At 35.8% G+C, this 22,298-nt stretch overlaps 1 protein-coding gene across 2 annotated transcripts; it reads right to left on the bottom strand.

Moving 5' to 3' along the window:
• Positions 1-1,376: 1,376 nt before the first annotated feature.
• On the bottom strand, positions 1,377-22,244 carry Ca-Ma2d (Ca[2+] channel Muscle-specific alpha2/delta subunit). Of its 2 annotated transcripts, none has more exons than XM_089650411.1 (18): positions 22,047-22,244; positions 20,796-20,877; positions 19,718-19,828; positions 18,802-19,051; positions 17,813-18,318; positions 17,507-17,723; positions 17,296-17,432; positions 16,292-16,471; positions 16,030-16,104; positions 15,393-15,769; positions 14,970-15,121; positions 14,403-14,640; positions 8,911-9,178; positions 8,199-8,441; positions 7,645-7,774; positions 4,913-5,153; positions 3,680-3,881; positions 1,377-2,534 (listed from the first exon to the last, which is right to left on the bottom strand). In XM_089650411.1, the coding sequence occupies exons 1-18, from the start codon at positions 22,163-22,165 to the stop codon at positions 2,430-2,432; spliced, it is 3,633 nt and encodes a 1,210-aa protein (XP_089506537.1). In that variant the 5' UTR covers positions 22,166-22,244; the 3' UTR covers positions 1,377-2,429. The 2 variants fall into 2 exon arrangements, with proteins under 2 accessions (XP_089506537.1, XP_089506543.1); XM_089650417.1 differs by having other exon boundaries at positions 4,913-5,126.
• Positions 22,245-22,298: the final 54 nt, after the last annotated feature.

Genomic DNA, 22,298 nt, shown 5'->3' with positions numbered 1-22,298 from the left:
TATGGCGCGATGATGCACAATGTGCTCCAATCTGAAGTTATCGCTGAAAGAATTCCGGTTGTATCAGTTTTCTATCTGTTTTTTAAATCCCAGTTATATTGAAATACATATAACTTTTTCTCGTGAATTGGGTTGGCTGTAAAAAAAATAGGATTTACCTATAAGCTACGCCCCTTTGTACGTTCTGTATACCAGTGCAATACTTGTAATTAAAATGTGAATTTTGATTCGAATCGTCTTTCTTTTATGATGGTTTGGATAGAACACCTCACGGTGTTTTACTTAAATCATTACCCAGGTTGAGGACTGATGTGTGCCGGTGCTTATTATTTACAGTCTTTTCTTGTGCAGGCAAACATGTCCCGTACAAGCGTTAACATATTAACTATTAAATACAAATCAGATTTTAATTGAATTGCACATAATAAATTGGAACCTCGAAAATGAGATTCAGGGTTTTTAGTTTAGTTTAGAAGAAAATATCCCGCCTAATTATGCATTGGTTTTTAACTAGGGAGATTTTTTTATATGCTCCAAGCATATTTTTGAATTAGCTGTTTATTTTCCAATACCTGGGTTAGTATTAGCTTTGAGATTTGAGCTTTGAGCTCTGAACTTTAAACTTTGATCCTTTGAACTTTGACCTTTAAACTTTTGAATATTGAACATCGTCCTGTGAACTTTTATCGACTTTTGAACATTGATCTTTATTCCTTTCAACTTTGAACATTGATCTTTGAACTTCGTACTCTGAACTTTTTACTTTAAGTTTAGTGATACCTTAGAAAAATTTGATCTCTTCCATTTTACCAAAAGTTAAATAATTTCAAACAAAGATAGTATGTAGCCAAATAAAAATAATAATTTGTTCACAATATTTTATTAAGAAAATAAATAAAAAAAATAACAACATCATTGTACAAACAAACAGGTCTTAAAAAGTCTCTACAATTAAAACAAATGGGTACAGGATGCAAGATTATGTTTTTTTAAATTTATTTAGGAGCAAACTCGTTGATACCAATTGTTTATTTAAAATAGATATGTAAGCAAGATAATATAATATACAATAAGAACAAATTAACAACTTAATATAAATGCGTTTTACAACTACCAAGAGTACTTTATATTTGTACATTGTTAAAAAGTGGCTTTTATACAAATCCTTGCAATGATAATTCATAGTCCGATATTTTCCATTATGGTATGTTTTGCATTGCATACATTGTGTATAAAATAATGTATACTTGGAAGAGAAGGAGGGATAAATAAACCACGAGAATGTTATATCTTGTTCGTAAGGCCTTACGCCACCATCACACGTTTTTTAAATTATTTATTTATTATGAAAGTGCCACAAATATCGTTAAAAAAAATTTTTAAATCTGATTCTGATCATTGTTCAAAAATGTGTAATTTTCATTATTAATTATTAACAATCCAAAACCGAACATTCCGAAACAATTCCAACTGGCTACAACGTCATCATGACGCAGAAAAAGCCACTGGCTGGCTATATTGATATTATTATGTAATTGAAAATAATATAAATAGTGAATTACGTTTTAAAAGATATAATTAATTTACCGCTATGGAAAACAATGAAATTTTTACTTCCAAATTCAGTTATGATGAATGTGAAAATAACGATAGTAGTGATGATGAGGATCTTTTTACATTTGATAATGTGGATTCTAATTACAACGATAGTGTGTGTATTGTAAGGGATTGTGAAGAAGTCGGTTACAATCCAAGTGATTCAGATAGTGGAAGTAACATTATCCCGCCTAAAAGAAGAAGATATGCTTATTATAGCGAAGATGAAGATGAAGATGAAGAAAATATTGTGATTCCGCAACAACCTTCAACGTTTATTAATCCAAAACCGGACAAATGAAAAATGGACTTTAATGTCTACTAATACCAATACACCACAACTGGCTGGAAAGCCACTGACTGAGAAAACACAACGCTGCCCGGCGTGTCGTTTTGACAAATCGATAATGGCACATTTTAAATCGTTGTAGACAATTTATTTGTCAATATAACAGATCTAAACGTCACTGACGTTGTTCTACCCTGTTCGCAGCATCATTTTGTGGCAATTTGGACAGATTGAAAACCATTGTGTCGTCATCTGATTCAAAATGGAGCTCTCATCGAATCGTGCCCGAACAAGGCAAAAAGAATAATAATAAATAATAGAATATTGTGAAAAAGTGAAGCTGGCTAGAGTTCTTCATTATCGTTAAATTTGTAGCTTACTTTCACCTCACTTATTATGCTTCGTCACTCCAACAGATTTGATTCACAACGTTTCCAACAACTTCTGCGTAGTGAGTTCTTTGATTGAAAACATGTCTACTTTCAACATAATTTCTGTTTAGTGAAATTTTTGGACACAAGCGTGTTGTCATCAGGACACTTCTCTAAAACAGTAAACGTTTCCAGATCAGCACCACCCAGGAGGATACCAGCACAAATACGGAGAGACGAAGATTACCAGCTCTGCCACAGTCCTCGACTTCAATTTCCTGGAATCAAAAAAGGAATTATCAGACACTGTACCTACTTTGGGAATTGGGGTAACAATACCCCCCTTTTCATCGAATTATACCGTTTTGTTAAATTGTTTATAATTACAAATCATAAACTTAGATTACGTGTGACATATTTTGTCTCCATCATCGATCCCTTTTCTATTGTCCTTGATAGATGAGGGTGAATTAATGACAAATATATAATATCATAAGCATACTTTGATGCACATTAAATAGACTTTTTTTACGTCATTTGTTAAAACCACCCTTAAAAACTACTCCCTCACAGCTATATACGTCTATCATATGCCGCACAGTCATATACTCACACCTGTAAACTGTCACGCGTGACCCCAAAATAGCATGGGCCGTATATTAGAACTGGTACCCACACATTCACGCTGTCATTCATGCATCCCTGTCTCAATCTACCAAACTCACATAAGGACATATACTACACCTTTTTAGTTAAATCCTTTGAATTTGCATAATTAGAAATCGAACTACTAAAGATCGCTTCGTGTAACAGAATAAAAGTGGTCGAGGGGTAAGGCTCTCGACTAGCAAGCTGGAGTTTGTGAGTTCAAATGCCGGCGTGCGCAAGTAAATTTTATCAGATTAATTTGTGTTATTTCACTAATTACTCATTTGAAATAATACGTAGTATATTTGCGGCACGTTCCAGAGTGGAAAATACTGTTACTATCGCCCTGGTTTAAGACCACCATTTAGAATTGAAAAGTGGATTTGACCGTGTTTGGTGATCAGATATGAATAGTCAGGTACTTCCCCACCTTCCACCTCCCATCTCCTTCTCCTCCCCGCTACACAAGAAAGCTATAACTACATATCTGAGCAATAATTACAATTAAGGTTAGCATAATACTTTTCTTTTGCATGGGCTCTTTATAATTTAATAAAAATTATTACTGTTTCACTGAATTATTATGTATATGTTTGTAAGAGCCTACAAGGACGTATGATATATATATAAATATTAACAACTCTCGGACGAAAAGGTGACCGAATCTTTTTCTGATTTTTCGTTTGTAATATTATCTTCAAAGATAAATATTCCAAATTTTACTCAATAAGTAATGTATTCCACTTTTAAAATATTGGATAATAATCTTGTTTACCAGCGGGTGGTCAGTATAGCAACCCTCGAGCCTGCGTCTCTGCAGCCCCGCCAGCATCAACTTGTGGCACGGGGGCCCGTCCCCAATGCCGTTGTCGATGGGGCGGGCGGCCGCATGGATGCGCCGATAGCACGTTGGATACATGGAGTTCACCACCACGAGCACCAGGTTGCTGTACGGGATTCGCTTCACGAAGTATGGCCTGGGAAATCAAGAAATTGATCATGTCAAAAGTATTCAAATATGAAGCCTCTTAAGTTATTTTATATTCGTCATTCAAACCTAAAATAAAATCCTAATAATTTATTCCAAATACTCAGTCAATCGCTGGATTCAGGCGGGTCGAAATAACTTTCAGCACTAACGCAATAGTTTCTTGGAATAAATTACATAATAGGAAAATTACTTCTCTGAACTTGAATCGCGACACTACTCGCACACATACTTATATATTAGACTGGTGGACAGTGTGAGTAAGTTGAATTTGCAGCGTGTCGGATAAAAGGTATGATAAAAATTGTGGTAGAAGTAAGTAATGTTATTACGAGAGTGGAAATAGTACCAAAATCGATAAAAAAACAAGGGCTGGTTTGAACGGTTTGGTTGTCTATTTTTTTAGGGACAATAAAAAAATATTATTGTAAAGAGTTTTCTAGGAGGTTTAATAAATCTCGATAACCCTCTCCCATTCCCCTCACCGTAATTCACTTATATTCATCAAAAGACGCTTTAGGAAAATTACTGATTTTTCTCTACTGAGGGAGTACGGCTATTACCTGTGGCTCTATCATTTCGACTTTCTCTTGAGTGTGCCCGGAATGAACTATCTACGGGTCAGAAAGGATGTACACAGTGCTACGATTTCTTTAAAGTGATTCATGGATGATTTAAAAACTCATCACGGACAGCATTCATTTCTATATGGTTCACCACCGTCTCCGTCACTAACAGCAGACTGTTTTATCTCCGGGCCTGCAGGTCTAACTTACCAATGGTCATTCTGGTGGTGGAGAGGCGGGGTAATCTTGCCGATGAACAGAATCAATTCAAATTTCGACATATTTAGCATCAGTGAGGGTGCTTTTAAACGGCAAGCCTTGTTGCGGCTAATGTAATAGTTATAGGTACCTTTAGAAGCTTTAGTTTATTTTACACTTAAATATACTATTATTTTGTTGAATTTAAATCAATAGACATTTAAAGATATCACAGATAAAAGGAATGTAACGATACCGAGAGCAGTTTGTGGGTCCATTAGCCATGAAGCCATCCCCGTGTATGAAGCGGTGCTGCTGCAGCACGAAGAGGTCGGCTTTGCGGTCGCAGGGGAATGAGCGCTGCTCCCAAACCGGAATGCGCGGACGGTTGAAGAATTCCTCTTCCTCCTGGTCGAAACCCTTGCGCATCTTCCTCGGCGGGGGTGTCATGCGTGGGCCGGGGTACTCGCCTGTCGAGTCGTAAGCGTCGTAGTAATCTGCCAGACAGCGTGCGAGCACACATCCATATGTTAATGCCATTAGTCGGTTAGTGTTAGTCCATGCCGGCTGAATTGTTAGCACGGTACAACAAATGGGATGCTTCTGGTTGCGGGGTCTTTGTTAGCTCTCCACTCTTTTCTAAATGCCAAGATATATGACTGACTGCGTGGAAGAGTATTGAAACAGGACGGGAAGAATTGAGGATTTGAGGAGATTGCTAGGTGTTGGAGCCATTGTGGAGGATTGTAGATGATGATGACAATGACTTTACCGAATCGCAAATTGCTTAGTACAACGATGAAACGACGTGAAATGATTTTTAATACCGAAAAGATACTATAATATTTAAAATATCCACCCACAGAAGATTGATTGATTCATAAAGCTTCTTCTAAAAAAGATCCCATTTTACGGAGACCTAACGTACTGGTGAGTGGCGTTAGTCTGTGAGCTGACTAACAGGCCCTTTACATAAATGAAGCGAAATTATAGAAGGAAAGAAGAATAGAAAAACAATAAAATCTTACACTACCTGACGATGTGGCCACAACTCTCATAGGAAATCAGCAAAGAGAGTTTTGTATAAAAATAAAAAATAAAACTAAAGATTTCTTTGCATTGCCAACCTTTTTGTTTAGTTAAAAAAATATTATTTCAAATAAATATATTGTTTATTTAGAGAGATCGTGTTTTGGAGCACATATTTCAATTGCAAATTTATTCAGTCTAGTGGAAGACTGTGAAAATATAAGATCAGTACAATTTCAACAATGGAACATGCAGAATTTAAAATCATGACTCTTGTAATGGTTTTCATTTTTTCCACCAATGGCGTGAGGATGGGTAAATTTTATTTTGGAGACGATCGCTAAAAAGACACCACAACCACAAAATTACCTACATTATTGCGCCTTTCAGAAGCAAACTATAATCACATACACTAACGAAGATACACAAATATCAAATATTTTACCTGTTGATTATTTGGAACATCACAAATTGATTAAAGTAGAAACTGCACAAATCTAGCTGAAAACATCGACAAGCAAATAAGTATTCCATCAGTAAAATAACGCAACGAATATTCCTAGTGAAGATTTTTTTCCAAATTTTAGACCCCCAGTTAATTTATGAAACATTTCAAAAACAACGTCAAAATGTTTTTTTTTAACATTTTATGTCGTATCACAAAACAGTGTGTGATCATTGTAATTTTCTGATAATGACCCCCTGAAGTTGTGTGGTATGAGAATTGGGCATGGATAATGTGCTCGTATATTATAATAGACATTGTCTAGTGTAATAGGGTCTCAGAACAGACATCATCTAGTGAGGCGGGTAACGTACTTGCATTTGTAACTACATTTAATGGTAATTATAATTATATTTAGATAAAAAGACGAATGATTTATCACTAGCGAAGACCAATGATTTATCCAAATTCCAAGTTTCCAATAATTTGAATTTTTGTAACGATATTAGTCTATTGGAAAACAAATCTTTGCGCTTTTGGACTAGCGACCATATTTTTAAGATGATTAAATAATGCTGTTCATTGTGTCCTTTCTAGAGAAAGAACATAAAGATTACTTGTTAATCACAAAGCTTCATTTTTTCACTAAAAATGAACAGAACTGGACTCGTTAAAATACCTGGAAGATTTTCAACTTTCGTGATTACCAAATATTTATGAGAAATATAAATAACATGTTGAGTATATAAATTTTGCGAGGCGATGATCTATATTGCATTGCCCATTGGGCAGATTCATTATAGTTTTAGAAGCGAAAGAAAAGAAGTAGAATATCAAGAGAGTGTAGTGCAATTTACCATAGGCAGTCAGTGTGTTATTGCGAAAGTTAAATTTTTCCCAAATAATATTGTTATTATTTAATAACTATGAAATATCCACAAACAATCTGCGACGCCACTTTACGGACACAATTGTTTAAAGAAAAATAAAATTAATTATTTTAATCCATTCAATGCACATAAATATTTTAGACAAAATATATTTTTGATCTACGAGACAATAATAAATCACAGTAAATTGATTGTTGTATGAATTGAAACAACTTGTAATTTTAATCAGTTTTGACAGAATTCATGTATAAAAAGATGATATACGACGACATTATCTGTGCTAGATTGTGTAGGCATTAAATGTATTATAATCTTATTCAATAATTAGTATTATATTCCCATATCGGCCAGTACCTAATGTATGTGATATTGTCGATGCGCTAATACGTGTGTTGACTCCTAAATAATCTGTTTTAATTACTAATATAAGAAAAAAATCGGCATGGAAATAAAAAGTACGGTTTTCAAAATAATAAATCCACCCTGGGAATTGTTTACAATTTTTGAGGGTCCCTGCCCCTGTGTGTGGGGTGTTAAACCACCGATTGAAACAGGGTTGGTACCTTTCGACAAGTTGACTGATGATTGCTGACAACATCAAGAAGTGGTGTGTGTTATATTTACCATCATCGTCGTCCATTGGCTGTGAGCACACTCCTATAGCTGCCCCGAGGAAGGATAGGTTGGCCTGAAACAGGACCCAAGCCAACTGCCCACAAAGCCAGTGCAACAACACACTGGCCAGTTGGAATGGCTGGAAAATATAAAAAATTGTATTACTAGAAAAATTTAATATTACGAATGTGACCATTGAACACATCCATTAAATTGAACATGATCCCGTTAATAAACTAGTCTGTCAATATAAAAAATTGAGTTTCCAATTTTTTTGGTTTATTGCAGTCTAAAACTCTTCGCTCGTCATAATAATCATCTTTTTGAACCGAAATGCAACATTCAGGGGATTCACCTGTCTAATGGGACACCAGATCGCTGGTTTTAAGGGTACAGCAACCACTCAACACAGCACACGACTCTATCATTAGATTGTATTTGTATCACAAACTTGTTAAGTACATTATTTTCTCTAATGTGGCGGTTATTGCATACACCAAACAACCGTGATGGATAAACACCTCATTATTTTAAAGCAAGTAGGTAAATATAGTGTTACTGACCGAAGAAAGTATACTGCCAAGGCTGCTGACCATGACCTCTTTGAAGCAGACCCCCTGCAGGTCAAACACGCTGACCTTCTGAAAGATGTCGGCGTTGACCATAGCCTCCATGATGGCTCCTTCGACCTCTCCGAAGAACTTGCCGGTGTCGTTGAAGCTCTCGGAGATGATGACGTAGCCTGAGCTGTCAATAACGTAGCAGTCCTGTTCGTCAGATTCGCAAGTCTTCATGCAGCCATCACACTGGAAGGATAAATAAAATTATAGAATGTAGAACATAGTAATAACTTCTCACAATTAATAAAAGGCGTTCAACATAGACGAAATTTCGAGCAGAATAGGAAGGCTTGCGAACTCTAGGCAAATGGCTACGGAACGAAATTGACGGAGATAAGTATCGTGAAGTAGACCAAATTTAACCCTGGTACGAACATTGGCAGAACACCCATCCACAGTTAAACTGGTAACTGGACGAGTTCTCTCTCCGGCTTGTTATTTCTTAAACGGGTTTCATGTACGAGCTGGCAACGAAAGAAAAAAATGTGTTCTTCATTCAGTCCGGACCTCTCCAAGGTCTGTATTAACACAATTCTTCCAATAGTTCCTCACAATGACACCCAATGCTGTAAATATAGCTGTCCGTGTCGTAAATGGTAGATCCAAGAAGCCTTCTCGAAAAAAATGAAATCGGACGTCAAACGCTTTTGTATACCTTGGCCTTGGACGTAATCTCCATAAATCTGCGCACTAGCAGGTGGTGCGAGAATTGGTAGCCCAGCACAGCGGCGGGCGCCTGCAGCCCCCCGTCCCGGGGAAACACGGCGTGGCTGGCCGTCACCACTACCTCCTCGGGCCGCCAGTGTTGCCACGCGGAGAAGTTCACCGAGAACACGAACGTCTCTGGCTCTACCTGGTGCTGTAGCACTGCGCTCTTGTACCACACCTCGTCTATGGCGGTCGTGTGAAGGTCTCCAAACTCCCTGGAAATTAGACATGTAGTGGGTTGGACAAAATCAAATACACAAAGACAAATAGAATAGCACATGCATTCGTGTTTACCCGGGTTCGTAGCTATGATGATTATAATATATTATACAGGGTGTATCGGCACGTACCCGACAAACTTTAACCAGCTATTCCTTAGCATATTTGGAGTAAAAAATCTTATGTGCACTTTGCTGTCCGGTAACGTTTTTTTTTAATAAAAAATTTATTATTCATATTTTCACCACATGTCACCACTGTTTTATCCTTTGATAAAGTTTGAAAACCCATCTGGCAAATATTTTATTCGAATTTCGTTGAATAATGCACGTGTGTATTCGCAAGTTAAGTTGGCTTCATCACAGTACTCACACAGATGCAAAACTTACATACAGCGTGTTTCGATTTAAGATTGAAAAAAAAAACAATTGATGATTATTTCACAATTGAGAACTCTAAGCCAAAGCGTGTTGAAGTCGGTCACATAAAACTTATTTTGTTTTACGACATCGTTATTGAAATATTGAAGTTTATCATTTTTTTTTCTAAACTAATGTGATAATTTTCAGGATTGAATTCAAATGGGTAGGTATTCTTAAAAAAGACAATGGTATTGCTAACAATTCTTAGTCATTTATGTAAGAATGCTGTACATAACAAACTTCCATCGATAATGACCCTAATTCACGGAAATTACGGCAATTGGAATTTATACCTAATTGTTTTTCGGGGAATAATTATTATTCTGACCAGAAATATTTATTTTACAAAGCATGTTTAATGTTAATTTGATATATTTCCTAGAAGTATAACTAACCCACATTTCCAAAATTTTATCGTTTCCTAGAATATTTATTTATCTATTTTAACGAAGGGATGGTTTCTTTATGTCTTTGAAAGAATCGCAAAGATGTGATTTTTTTTACAGGGTCATTTCGGAAAACATCAATAATTGCATTCAGAGTGAATGAGTGGTTTCTTCAGTGAGATCATAAGTAGGAGATTCTTTCCATACCATTTTTTAGAGAACATTTATAATTGTATAATTAGAATGTACACATTTATAAACCAATATATTTATGACATATGAGTTCCCAATGTTTATATGACTAGATATTTAATTTTAAATAAAGTACTATAATTTTTAGAATTTCTTAAGTAGTAGATTTTACACATTTATAAACCAAGTATATGACAAATGATTTTTTTTTCAAGCTCGTTTTGGAGAACATTAATTTGTTAGTTGTTTCTTTATTTATTTTGTTTTGCGCCCAGAGGGCTTTTACATAAATAATAAAGGCAGTACATATTAACATGATAAAATACTTTAACATGAGAAAAAAATAGTATAAATAAAGTTATGATGGAGATAAAAAGTATATAAATGAAATGAAAATATAAGCAACAAAATTTTTAAGAACAGTGAGATAATATCAATAATTTACGATAAAAACTATCCCACTGGACCTTTAGCACATTAGTCAGAATCATCTAAAAGTTCACCTATACCACTTATTTCCCCACTGATTGAAGATCCCAAAGATGATCCAACGGAGGTATCTGATTCCCCAAGATGTATTGTGAATTCATCAGTGTAAGTATCGATCTTGGGTTCTAATTTTTCGTATTTATCCTCTTGTTCCTTGACCTTTCTAAAAATGTCTTTGAATGTCTGGGCATTAATTGCGACAACTTCTTCTCCAAGTAAAGTCTGGACGGAATCCATCGTAAAAGTAACATTCCTGACAGCTACGCGTCCTTTTATTATTCCCCAACAGAGTTCGATTGGGTTCAGCTCCGGGTGGTATGGTGGCAGACGCAATACTGAGTGACCATACTTTTCCAGCAATTGGTCCAGAATGTATTTCTTGACTCGTATCTTGTGGAGCTTAATAATATCATACAATATTGGTATTGTGTTTTTAATCGGATACGGTATTCCATGATTTTCCAACCAGGTCAGCATAACTCCTTTTCTTTAACTTGATGTCGGGATCCTTTCGCATTCTTCATTGTGGTATGACGCATTGTCTATAACAAGCACAGATTTTGGTTCCAGATTTGGCAAAACCTTTTCCGTGATCCATTTTCTGTAATTGGCAGAATTCATAGCACCATGGTAGTCGCCAGTCCTCTGATCAGATTTAAATGTTAACAGTGCGTTGGGTACAAAACCATTTTCACTGCATGCATGAAGTATTATTAGACGTTTGCCTTTAGACACAGGAACTTTAGCTCCTTTATTGGAGTTGTCAGTCCACGCACGCGGTGTTGTATGTGTACTATGAATGTATGTTTCATCAGAATACACAATTGGACGTCCGTCATTCCTATATTCTTCTAATTTAGTGAGATATGTGGTACGTTTAAGTCGGATATCATTTTTTTCAATAAGCAACTTTCGGTTTGTTTCTGTTTTTCTCCATCGAAAACCCAAATTGTGAACAACTTTCCTTAACGTAGTTATACACCCTGCGTAGTCGATGTCCCCTTTCAGAACTCTATGAATCTTTTTCATCGTTGGCAAAGACTTATGAACTAAATGAAAATCATACACACATCTTCTAATAACTTCCTTATCGAAATCATCTACATCTGATTTGGTTGATAGTCTGCGTCGTTTCTTCCCTGGTGTGCTGAAGGTTGGTCGTTGAGTTGACGATGATGACGGTTGTGTTTCTGCTTCCTTTGCCACTCCAGTTACGATACGTCGAATACTAGTCTGCGATACTCCAGTTGCCTTAGACGTCAAATCATATAAGTCAGTCATGCTTAAAAATTGACCACCGTTTTTTTATATTATGCATAAAATAATTAAACACGCGGAATAAAATTTCACGACTTTGTCCATTCAGTGATTTGCCACGTCCCGTTTTGTAACAGGACTCCATGATGTCGTAATAAATATTCACTTGCACACTTTAAAAACACTCTGTAAATCTACTAATTCGAATTAAAAATGATGAAAACTATTTATTATTTCAAATTCAAAAATTGGTAATTATTTCACTTGCGATATGTAGGTGCACGTATGTTTAAATCAAATTACGAACTGAATGAATAGGACACCCCGTAAGTATACCCCGTAACGGTATTGTTAAAACTTGCCTCTCTTCTAACTAGTTACAATAAGTGAGCGTAAGCAAGACAGAGAGCCTTATCGCGTTAGTGGGCGGCGCTTGACGTTCACACAGATAGACCAATACATCAATTCTAAGCATTTTTATTGCTTCCTTCTTTCGTTGCGTTACCTATACCTATATTGGCGCACGTTTACAGTCACAACGAAATAGCACGGCACCATTCGTCTCATTTTTAACTATTATTATTTAGTGTGTGCGAAAGAGCGAAGACGCTTTTTGACATACTTGCTTATAACAGCTGTTTAACACGAAACGCAATGCCAATGACAGTGATGTAGTGTGGAAATTAAAAAAAAAATTGTTTTTAATTGAAAAAAAATGCTACCGGACAGCAAAGTGCCCATAACATTTTTTACTCCAAATGTGCTAAGGAATAGCTGGTTAAAGTTTGTCGGGTTAGTGCCGATACACCCTGTATAAATGATTTTAATTGACATTTTTAAAGTCTTCCAATTGCCCTCGCCGTCCCAATAGAGCCCTTCAATGCATACCCCTGGTGCCAGCCCCACCCCAATTTTGTATTATTTTTTTTAGAGTCCCAACTGCTCCCAACCGTCGGGAGCCAGTGAGACTATGGCATCCCCAATTGCGGTATCTTGTGAGTTGAATGTAGTGGAGAGGAGAAGGAGATGGGAAAAAGAAGGTTGGGAAGTACCTGGCTATTCAAATCTGGTCACCAAACACGTCTAAATCCATTTCAAGCAACCTTTCAATTATGAATAGTGGTCTTACACCAGGGTGATACTGAGAGTAGCTTCCACTCTGGAACGTGCCGCAAGTATACTTTATATTATTTTTAATAAATAATTTGAGAAAAAACACAAATTAATCAAATAAAATTTACTTTGACCCGCGACCTCCAACTTGCTAGTCGAAATCAGGCATTTTAATTTTTTTTTTTTTTTAAATAAAGTTTAACATTCCTTGCCAATATTTGAAAATCTCCTACTGTCATCACAGTAAGCGGAAAATGTCATTTGTGTTGTGATGGAGGACTTGAGCTATCATAGGAATTGAACACACTACGCATGGCCACCGACCGATCATTTATCGAATGAATTGACAGATTTCCTAACAAACTATCAGTAAAAAACGAATGTGTTATTGGGATGTCGGAACACGTGTTCATAAAAATTCTAATACTGTCACATGTCCAAAATGTGTAGGTACGTAATTCTGAAATTCTATAATAGTTATTATTAGTTCTCATTAACTAGTTAGTTCTCATAATAATAAAAATAATTTAACATTTTGTATGGCGCCGTTTTTGTGAAAAATCACCTCAAGGTATCTGTATAATTTATTATTTATTTATTTATTATTACACGCCCCAATGGGCTTTTACACACTACAAAGTTTAATAGTAGAGTGTCACAGTTATTATAAATTCTACAAAATTAAAACAATAAAGGAAACATAATACAACGAAAAAAGAAAAAATATTAAATGTTACAACAAAAGCATATAATAAAATAAGATACATTAGTAAAAATGATAAGAAGTCTCACATAAATAGATATTCAAAATAAAAAATATATTTATATATTGCGGAAATTATAGATGTCTATTTGTGTCTCGATATATAAAAGAATTGAAATAAACAATATTTATATTGATTATTTTTATGATGAAATATATCTCCCATATCAGAGTATTTATGAGTTCCTAGGCTCTATCTAATAGTACGAGTATTGTTTACAAACAGATGACTGCTGAGGGGGTATCACCGGTATCACCTACACCTGGGACTACTCATTGGAATGGGCGGGGATATCACCCAAATAGGCAATATTCGACAGTGAATAATGAAACGCAACATCCCCTTCGAAAGTGAGTTACTAGAAGTTCTAACAGAACAAGTAATGTTATTAGAAGTTCTTTTTTTGTTTTTATTTGAATGCCTTCTGCAAATGATCGATGCATTTTTTAACAGTTATATCAGATTTCGAACACTTCCGAATTTCTATCGTTTTCTTTCATTCATCACTATTATACACAAAACACAATATAGATTTCATAAAAGATATTTGTGTTATCTTAGGATACGAATAGAATAGGAGTTTCTCTGAATACTCACGAGTCTGTGTTGCTTTCGTCTTCTCCAAAGACAAATTGCCACCTGGTAAGTCCACTCATTGTAGCAGCGAATCTAAGGGAAGCGTTGTATCGCAAGAACAGTTCTTCCTCGGCTTCATCCTTGAAGGCCCACGTATTGTAGGATGGGTCCGTCACCTTCGCGTCAAACACCAATAATTGCACCAGCTCTTTGTTGCAGTAATAGTCGTCATCTTCGTGCGTTTTCCGGCCGCAATTTACTGAAGAATAATTTTTCAAATGTTGAATTTGTGGGATATTGAGCCGTGATTAGGCTCTATCTTCTTGAGTCAACGTCAACAAACAATGAAAACCCTCCAAAATTCATGAGAATCATTAATCAAATATGATCAATAACCATTTATAAATTTCAGGCATTAAAGTGAAATTAATTATTTCGATCTAATCAAAATTAGGAGTTGGAAACTTTCAAAAATAGCGCACAGTTTATGTTCCAATATAATGTTATAATAAACAGTTCTTATAATATTAGTTTACAGAGCAAAAGTATATAACACATAATGTTTTCTTTATTCATTATTCATCTCACCCTGGTCCTGGTTTGCCTTTGGCTCTTGTTCCTGCTCATACTGCTCAGACCACTCCCAGTCAGGGTCTTCCATCTTCATCAAGAAGTGTAACAACTCGTCTTCGGGAGTCTCAAACTCGTGGCCTTCCAAATAGTGATACTTGCAGTAAACCCTTCAAACATTACAATATTACGCAAATCAATTTTTTTGTTTGTGGTTACTCCAATAATAATAACGCACCCATTAATTCCGCTGTTTGATTAAATAATTTGACCAAATGGTGACGAGGAAGTTATTTGAAGTGACAAATCTGAAAAACGTAAAAATTTTACTAGTCATTTGATGCCAAATGTTCAATGTCACTTAGGATCAAACAACCTGGACTATTATGCAAGCCTTTGAGTACCCCCTGTCTATTTACGAAAATGTTTCTCTCTTCTCACCATTTTGGATGCACCTTCCAATTGTTCCCTTTAAAGAAGTCCACCACCTTCAATCCAAGGTGCTGGTTCCTTTTGATTTCATCTCCCACCTTGATCCACGTGTTTCCATAGGAGTGTGGTAGAACGATGCCAAGGGAGAATGGGGTGTTGGGCAGAGGGGCGAAGTAATAATCTTGCTTCTCTCTTGATATCCTCCTCATATGATCGTAATGGAAACGAACCTTTAAGCCCACCATAGATGATTCGGAATCTCCCACCATGGCATCTCTAAGCTTGAGCACGGTGGGGCCTAATTCTCTAACTCCCAAATCATCGTCCATCATTTCTACTTCAACCAAATCCACGCTGTTATAATTTTCTTTGAGAATTCCTTTGTACTGTAATCGTAATAATAAAAATGCTTATATTTTAGTGTTTATGGCATCTGTTTGGAAACGAGCCATAGTAATAAAACAATTAATTAAGCTACTGGTAGGTTAATGTTAATTATATAAGATTTAATTGGGTGTTCATTAAATTTTGTTTTTCACTGCCTGAGCATAGTTGGGCGAATATTGTAACAGCACGCAATTAGAGCAAAATGTACTACATCTACTAATAAATTAACCTAAAATGATTAATTATCAATTTTTCTCACCACTGGCCTTAGATCTGGATGTAAAAGAAGGTAGCCATTGTTGCTAACAATAAAGGAATATCCGTTGACTCCCAGCTGTAAAAAATAAATATATAAATTAGATTTAAGGCTTATTATTAAAAAATGTTGTTCAAAGTTCCACTCGGAAAAGAGCGAAGGTTTTATGACAATTCTTATTATTTATCGAAAGCTGCCAAAACGCAAGCAAATCCAGGTCCCATTTGGCTCAGGGTCGGGCTGGGAGACATTGTTTATTACTCACCTTGTAAGGCAGCGTGAGTTTATCAATGTCCTCTACGGGCACGTCGGTTCCCGCAACTCCCAGGAGAATGGCTGTTCGCGTGTCGTTTTTCTTGTTGATTTTCCTATCATACAAAGGAATGGCCACTGAAGTCATTAGCCTGTACTCCTCGTACTGAATACTTTTTACAACTTCACCGTGCTGAAAACATACATAAGAAGAAAAATTTGAGAAAAAAGGGTTGTTTAAAATTTTGGCATTATTTTGAAACCTTTGAAAGGATTCATAAATCGAACAATGTTTTTTTATTTACCTATAATGTGGTAAGTATTATTAAAATGCTTTGGTTCTGGATAAATTGAACATGCTTCTTTAACATAAAAGTTTGAAAAATAATGCAACAAATGAAAATTGTTACACGGTGGAACACACTTTACCATTTTTGGAAAGGGGGAAACGATAAATCATACATTAAAGTACCTAATCCTTTGCACAGGAGTTTGTAATTGTTTTATTTCGAAAACCAAAGAAAAGTTGGTACTGGAAGAACCGTATCTGAAGCAACCAAGTTTTCTTATCCCTTTCAAATTTTTAAAGTGAATACAACCTTTGCCTATTCCCAGGCATTTGTATATGTTACTGTTTTCATATTCAAAACATTAATTTAATTATGAACTCACTGATCAGTCGCTTCAAATAAGATATTCCTGTAGGTAAGTATGGGTACAATGCCGGTGCTCGGGAAATCTAGACACACTACACATTCTCTTGAAATGGGGCAGTCTGGGGGCAGGGCTCTAAAATACCTTTCTCCTTGAAACAAAATCTTTATCGTCTGGACCGAGTGGAAGATACCGTTTTTTAACGCGCTCAAAGAGTCTCTGTCTTTTTTTCAAACTCGAAGTTACATCCCATAACCAAGTAGAAACTTTGGCATCCTAATCAAAAAATACATGTTGAACTGCGATATATCAAACAGTTTATATAACGGAATCGATTTAGTGTAAAGGTACTTTTTAACTTACGGTAATATCAGCATATGCATGAGTCCAAGTAATTGGATGTTCTACTTCTTGTAAGACCAGAGGTCTAGCTATCACAGAAATGTATTTCAACACTTTCTCTCTTACTTCATCAAGAGACTGAATATGGACGTAATACCCTATAATTTTTGACAAATTTATTAAGTGATTGTTTAAAAACATATTAATGTATTTTTATTGTTAAATCTAATACCTCTATGTAGGCACGCCATCCATTGAATTTCTCGTACGTTTGTAACTTCTTTGCCTATAAGATAGGTGAAAATTCTGACGGGAATATGAGTTCCGTTATCTTGTAGATTATAGTAATCAAACACATGGGTTAGGTTTCCAGGAACTCCATCCGTGACAAGCATGATGGCTTGATTGCAACCCACGTAGGTTCCATTGCAGCCTCTTTTCAGGCGGTACTGAAACATACACGATTCATCAAAATAGCTCTATATGTAACGCGTACATTAAATAGTTATAATGCTATTAACCAATTTTCTGTTCTTACTTCTTGCAAAAGTTCAAAAGCCTTAGAAAAGGCAAGGGTGAAATTGGCGTGACCATCCGGCTTCAAACTCTTCAGTGCTTTATTAAATGTGTTCAGATTGTCTGGAGTAGCTTGCACCAGCATTTCACTGTTGAAGCAGGAAATTGTTTCAAACGTGTCATTGGAGAATGTGAAAATGTTCAAAAAGTCGTTGTTCGAAAACGTCTCCAAGATTGCCTTTACAGTAAAGGTTGCGATAAATTGCCTGTTTCCTGTCATGGAGCCGGAGTTGTCAAATAATATGACCACGTCTTTGGAGCAGGTGGCGGCTTCAATGAACCACGACCTTGTTCTACAGTCGAATAGGTCCACATCCGTGTTGGGCCAGCCGATGGCGGGGTACTGGCGCATGATCCCTGTGGAACTCCCGAAGTACTGCCAGGAAAGCGCTGGATCCGCGTTGTAATTTTGTTCGAACACATTATCTAGTTGCTCTGACCAGGATATTGTTTCCAGGATCTCGGTACCTACAATGGCCAGAAAGTTAATTATGTATAGAAAATTTTATCACATAGATATTGGATGATGACCTTATTTACTATGGTGGATTTTGATAATGTATTTTGCCGGTTGATTTCAACGCAATAGTAGATCAATCAATGTTGATGTTATACGAATAGTTTAATGAATATTTTGGAAATATTGTAGTTCTCGATAGAAATGAGAATTCGAGCTAAAAGCAACTGTATTGACCAAGAGATTCCAGAAATAAAAATCTTTACTATTTTCTCCGTCAGAATTTTGTTACGTCATTATAAATATTTTATAATTTATACATAAGATTAGGCAATAGGCATTTCACAGGTCTATTATAATAATAAATGAATTATTTCTGTAGCGCCTATTTCGTGAAAAATCAGCTCAAGGGCGCTTTTCAATTGAATTTATCTAACCTTACACTAACGAAGACTTACAACTAACCCATCATGATATTAATATGTTGGTCTTACTTCTGTCATAAACATTGGTCGGGACATGAACAGAGCTGTAACTGGTATTAACTGGAATATTGTAGAAGTGTGTGTCCACATTGAAGGTCATGTTCCTGAATAGCCAGGTGTTGTTCTTGAGGGTCTCGGGGATATCTGGAGGATCCTGCCCCTCCACCTGAGAGTACTTGGCCGAGTAGTACGTCAAGTTAGTATCTGTCTCATTGAATTCGTATTGTTCCGCTTGGGCCTCTGCAACCTCGAGAATACACTGCAAAGACGAAGAAAATAATTATGTATTGTTTGAGTGTTTTTAATTTGCTATATGAACATAACACCACAGAAAACGTACAGGTATAAATTAGTAGACATCGGATTATATTACGCGTTATGCATATTTGAGCCTCTTTTGGTCGTTCGTGCATATTTGAGCTTTTTTCTTCAAAAATGCTTATTTTAGCCGTAAATTTTTTCAAAATTAATATGAGCTGTTTGAATTAGAAATTTTCGATATTCTTGAATTTTCTTACGAACTGGGTTTTTGGAAACCATAATTTTTAATCAAAAAAAGAGGGGAATGAAATAATTTTCAGAAATCTACCAAATAAAGCAACGAAATACAAACATTTAAAAAAATATATATATTCATGTGTGTATCGTATATTTAAGTCTTAATAATAATAATAATTACGCCCTTGAGGTGATTTTTCACAAAAACGGCGCTCTACAAATTATCCAATTATTATTATTATTATTATTATTATGAAGCATGATAATGAAAAATACCAATATAGAAAACAGAGATACAAGAATGATATTTCGGCTTTGTTATTGCATATTTGAGCATTAATAGTGCGCATATTTACATGCGTATTTCGCCATTTTGATAGTGCATATAATCCGATGTGTACTTTAAAATATAATTTAGTTATCATACCTTAATGGCATCCATTTTCCTGGTCAACATCCTTCCAACCGTCTCCACGGCGGACTTCAGCAACATCGTCCCATTCTTTGTCTCCACACGAACGTGGAGAGCTTTGTACCGCTGTAATCAAAGTAAGAGTCATTAGTCAAATTGGAAGAATGGAAAGCAGAAAAAGCAAAAGAAGATCACCAAAACGTTGAACTGATCAAGTACCTAACTGGCCGGAGCCAGTTTTGATTGTAATCTTTAATTTTAGGGAGATGGGGAAGTGAAATCCTCCGTGCTCGAGGAGTAAGGCTTTCGAATACAAATGCGAGGTTCGCGGGTCCCGGCGTGTGCAAGTGAATTTATTGATTTAATTTTACAATTAATTAATTTTATATACTTAGTTTATTTGTGGAAGATATTTTCAGAAAATACCACCATTCAGATTTGAAACGTTGTTTGAAATGGTTTTAGCCGTGTTTAGTGACCATATCTGATCTTGAAAGCAAAGGGGACTTTTGTGCGGTGTTGGCATAAAATATGTTTGCTATTTTAAGGAATGTTTCGATTGTGGTGATCTTTCACCAAGTCGATAATGAGGGTAACTCTCATAATGTGTAGATAGATGAGACTACGAATTGAAGATTTATTTCAATAATAGATAAACAAATAAATAGTTACTGAAAAAGAAGATAAGCACAGCTTCCTCAAATCAAAATAAATATTCATAGTAAAATTCTAATTTCAAAAAAAAAAATATTTTTTGCTACGTAATTTTCAAGCTTACAAATCTAACTCACTGAAAAGTCTCGGAGCGCCACTGCTACGTAGGTATTGGGTAGATAGTATAGACAAAATAAGAATACCTACGCATATTCCTTATGTAAATAGCATGTATTTAACTTTTGACTTGGTCATTTCTATAAATCAAAAGCTTTCTGTTAGTTAAAAATACAAAGCTCAACTTTCGACATTTCATCGCAAATTTACAGCAGTTGTCAGTTTATAAAATAAAAACTGATCTATTTTCAGCGTATCGCAAAGCATTCAGTTCGTGAAAATAAAACTAACCAAATAACTTTCGGGATTTTTTAAAACTCACAGCTTTTATATCAGGAGCTTTTGTTATTCTCTGTCCCAACATCCACAGCTCCTCTCCAAAAGTCTCAGCCCAGTCTCCAATTCTACAGAAAGCAACAATAACAACAACTTAATATCAGGAGCTTTTGTTATTCACTGTCCCAACATCCACAGCTCCTCTCCAAAAGTCTTAGCCCACTCTCCAATTCCACAGAAAGCAACAATTACAACAACTTAATATCAGGAGCTTTTGTTATTCACTGTCCCAACATCCATAGCTCCTCGCCAAAAGTTTCAGCCCACTCTCCAATTCTAAGAAAGCAACAATAACCATAACTAAATTAAATCAATTGTTTTCTGTCATTATTAACATTACTTCGTACAATTTTTAAACTTCGCTAGTATTTTTGTAGTAATTTTCTCTTATTTGATAAATTAAAACCAAATTTTCCTCTGAAACAACAAGATTTGTAAGAAGTTTCTTAAATACCTACCCACTTAATAATAAACGGTACATTTTATGTAGCATTTATTAAAAAATATATATTATGCATTTTATCCAAAGGAACGTCACTATCTCAATGACAATTCTTTTTTGCAAACTTTCTTCAGACCGGTAGGCACCATAATATTGAAAAAAATGCGAATAAGAAAGTCCAAATAAACGCGACAATTTCACATTTTTAAAAATAATCTCTGCTAAACCATTAAAACCGCCACCATCTTGAACCGGAAACAGAAAGTAGAAACAAATTTACAGACAGATGAAATGTAAAACTGTCGAGTAAAAATGGACTCTCACTTTTAATAACTATTTATAAAACTATTCTGCTTGGAATCTAATAAGATTCTTATAGTTCTTGTCGCTGAGAGCTCCATGGTAACCTATTGTATTTCTGATGCATACCAATCTATTGAAGAGTGTGATATTACAACGGAGCTATCAGTGATATGTATAGTGTATAGGTACAGTCACCGGCTTGTATTGAAAACAATAAATTGTAGTAAAAAATTAACTTAAAAAATGTTAACCATATTTCCGAACACTTTCTCAAGAGATAAAAAATAATATGTAAATATTAAAATAATATATATTCAAGAGAATATTTTGATACACAATGCGTACGAAATTATACAGATGTCAGAAAAACATCGAATGCAAGTGGTTTCCCCCAAAACACATGGCTTAACCCGTGAATCACTCTCTTTAGTATAAATAAAGCTACGTAAAAATAGCACGCGCAGAAAAGCTAAACACTTGCGCGGTACTAACATCTCTCCTTCGAGGGAGCCGTCGGAGCCCTGGGGCTGAAGCGTCACGAACAGGGCCAGGGCCAGCAGGGGCAGGGCCCAGGCCCGGGGCCGTGGGGCGACGAGCCACTTGGGCCACATCACGCAATACGAGACACTCTCGAACACATTACACTCGCGACTTTACAATATTTGGTACACAAATAGCACGCACGGTCCCGGCTCCTGCCAGCGTTAGACTGACGCGAGCCAATCTACCAGCCCATCTGGGAAT

This window comes from Hesperophylax consimilis, chromosome 3 (assembly GCF_061612785.1).
Source record: "Hesperophylax consimilis isolate HC1 chromosome 3, BYU_Hcon_1.0, whole genome shotgun sequence".
In the NCBI taxonomy this organism is placed as follows: domain Eukaryota; kingdom Metazoa; phylum Arthropoda; class Insecta; order Trichoptera; family Limnephilidae; genus Hesperophylax; species Hesperophylax consimilis.
This window is presented reverse-complemented; position numbering and strand designations above follow the sequence as displayed.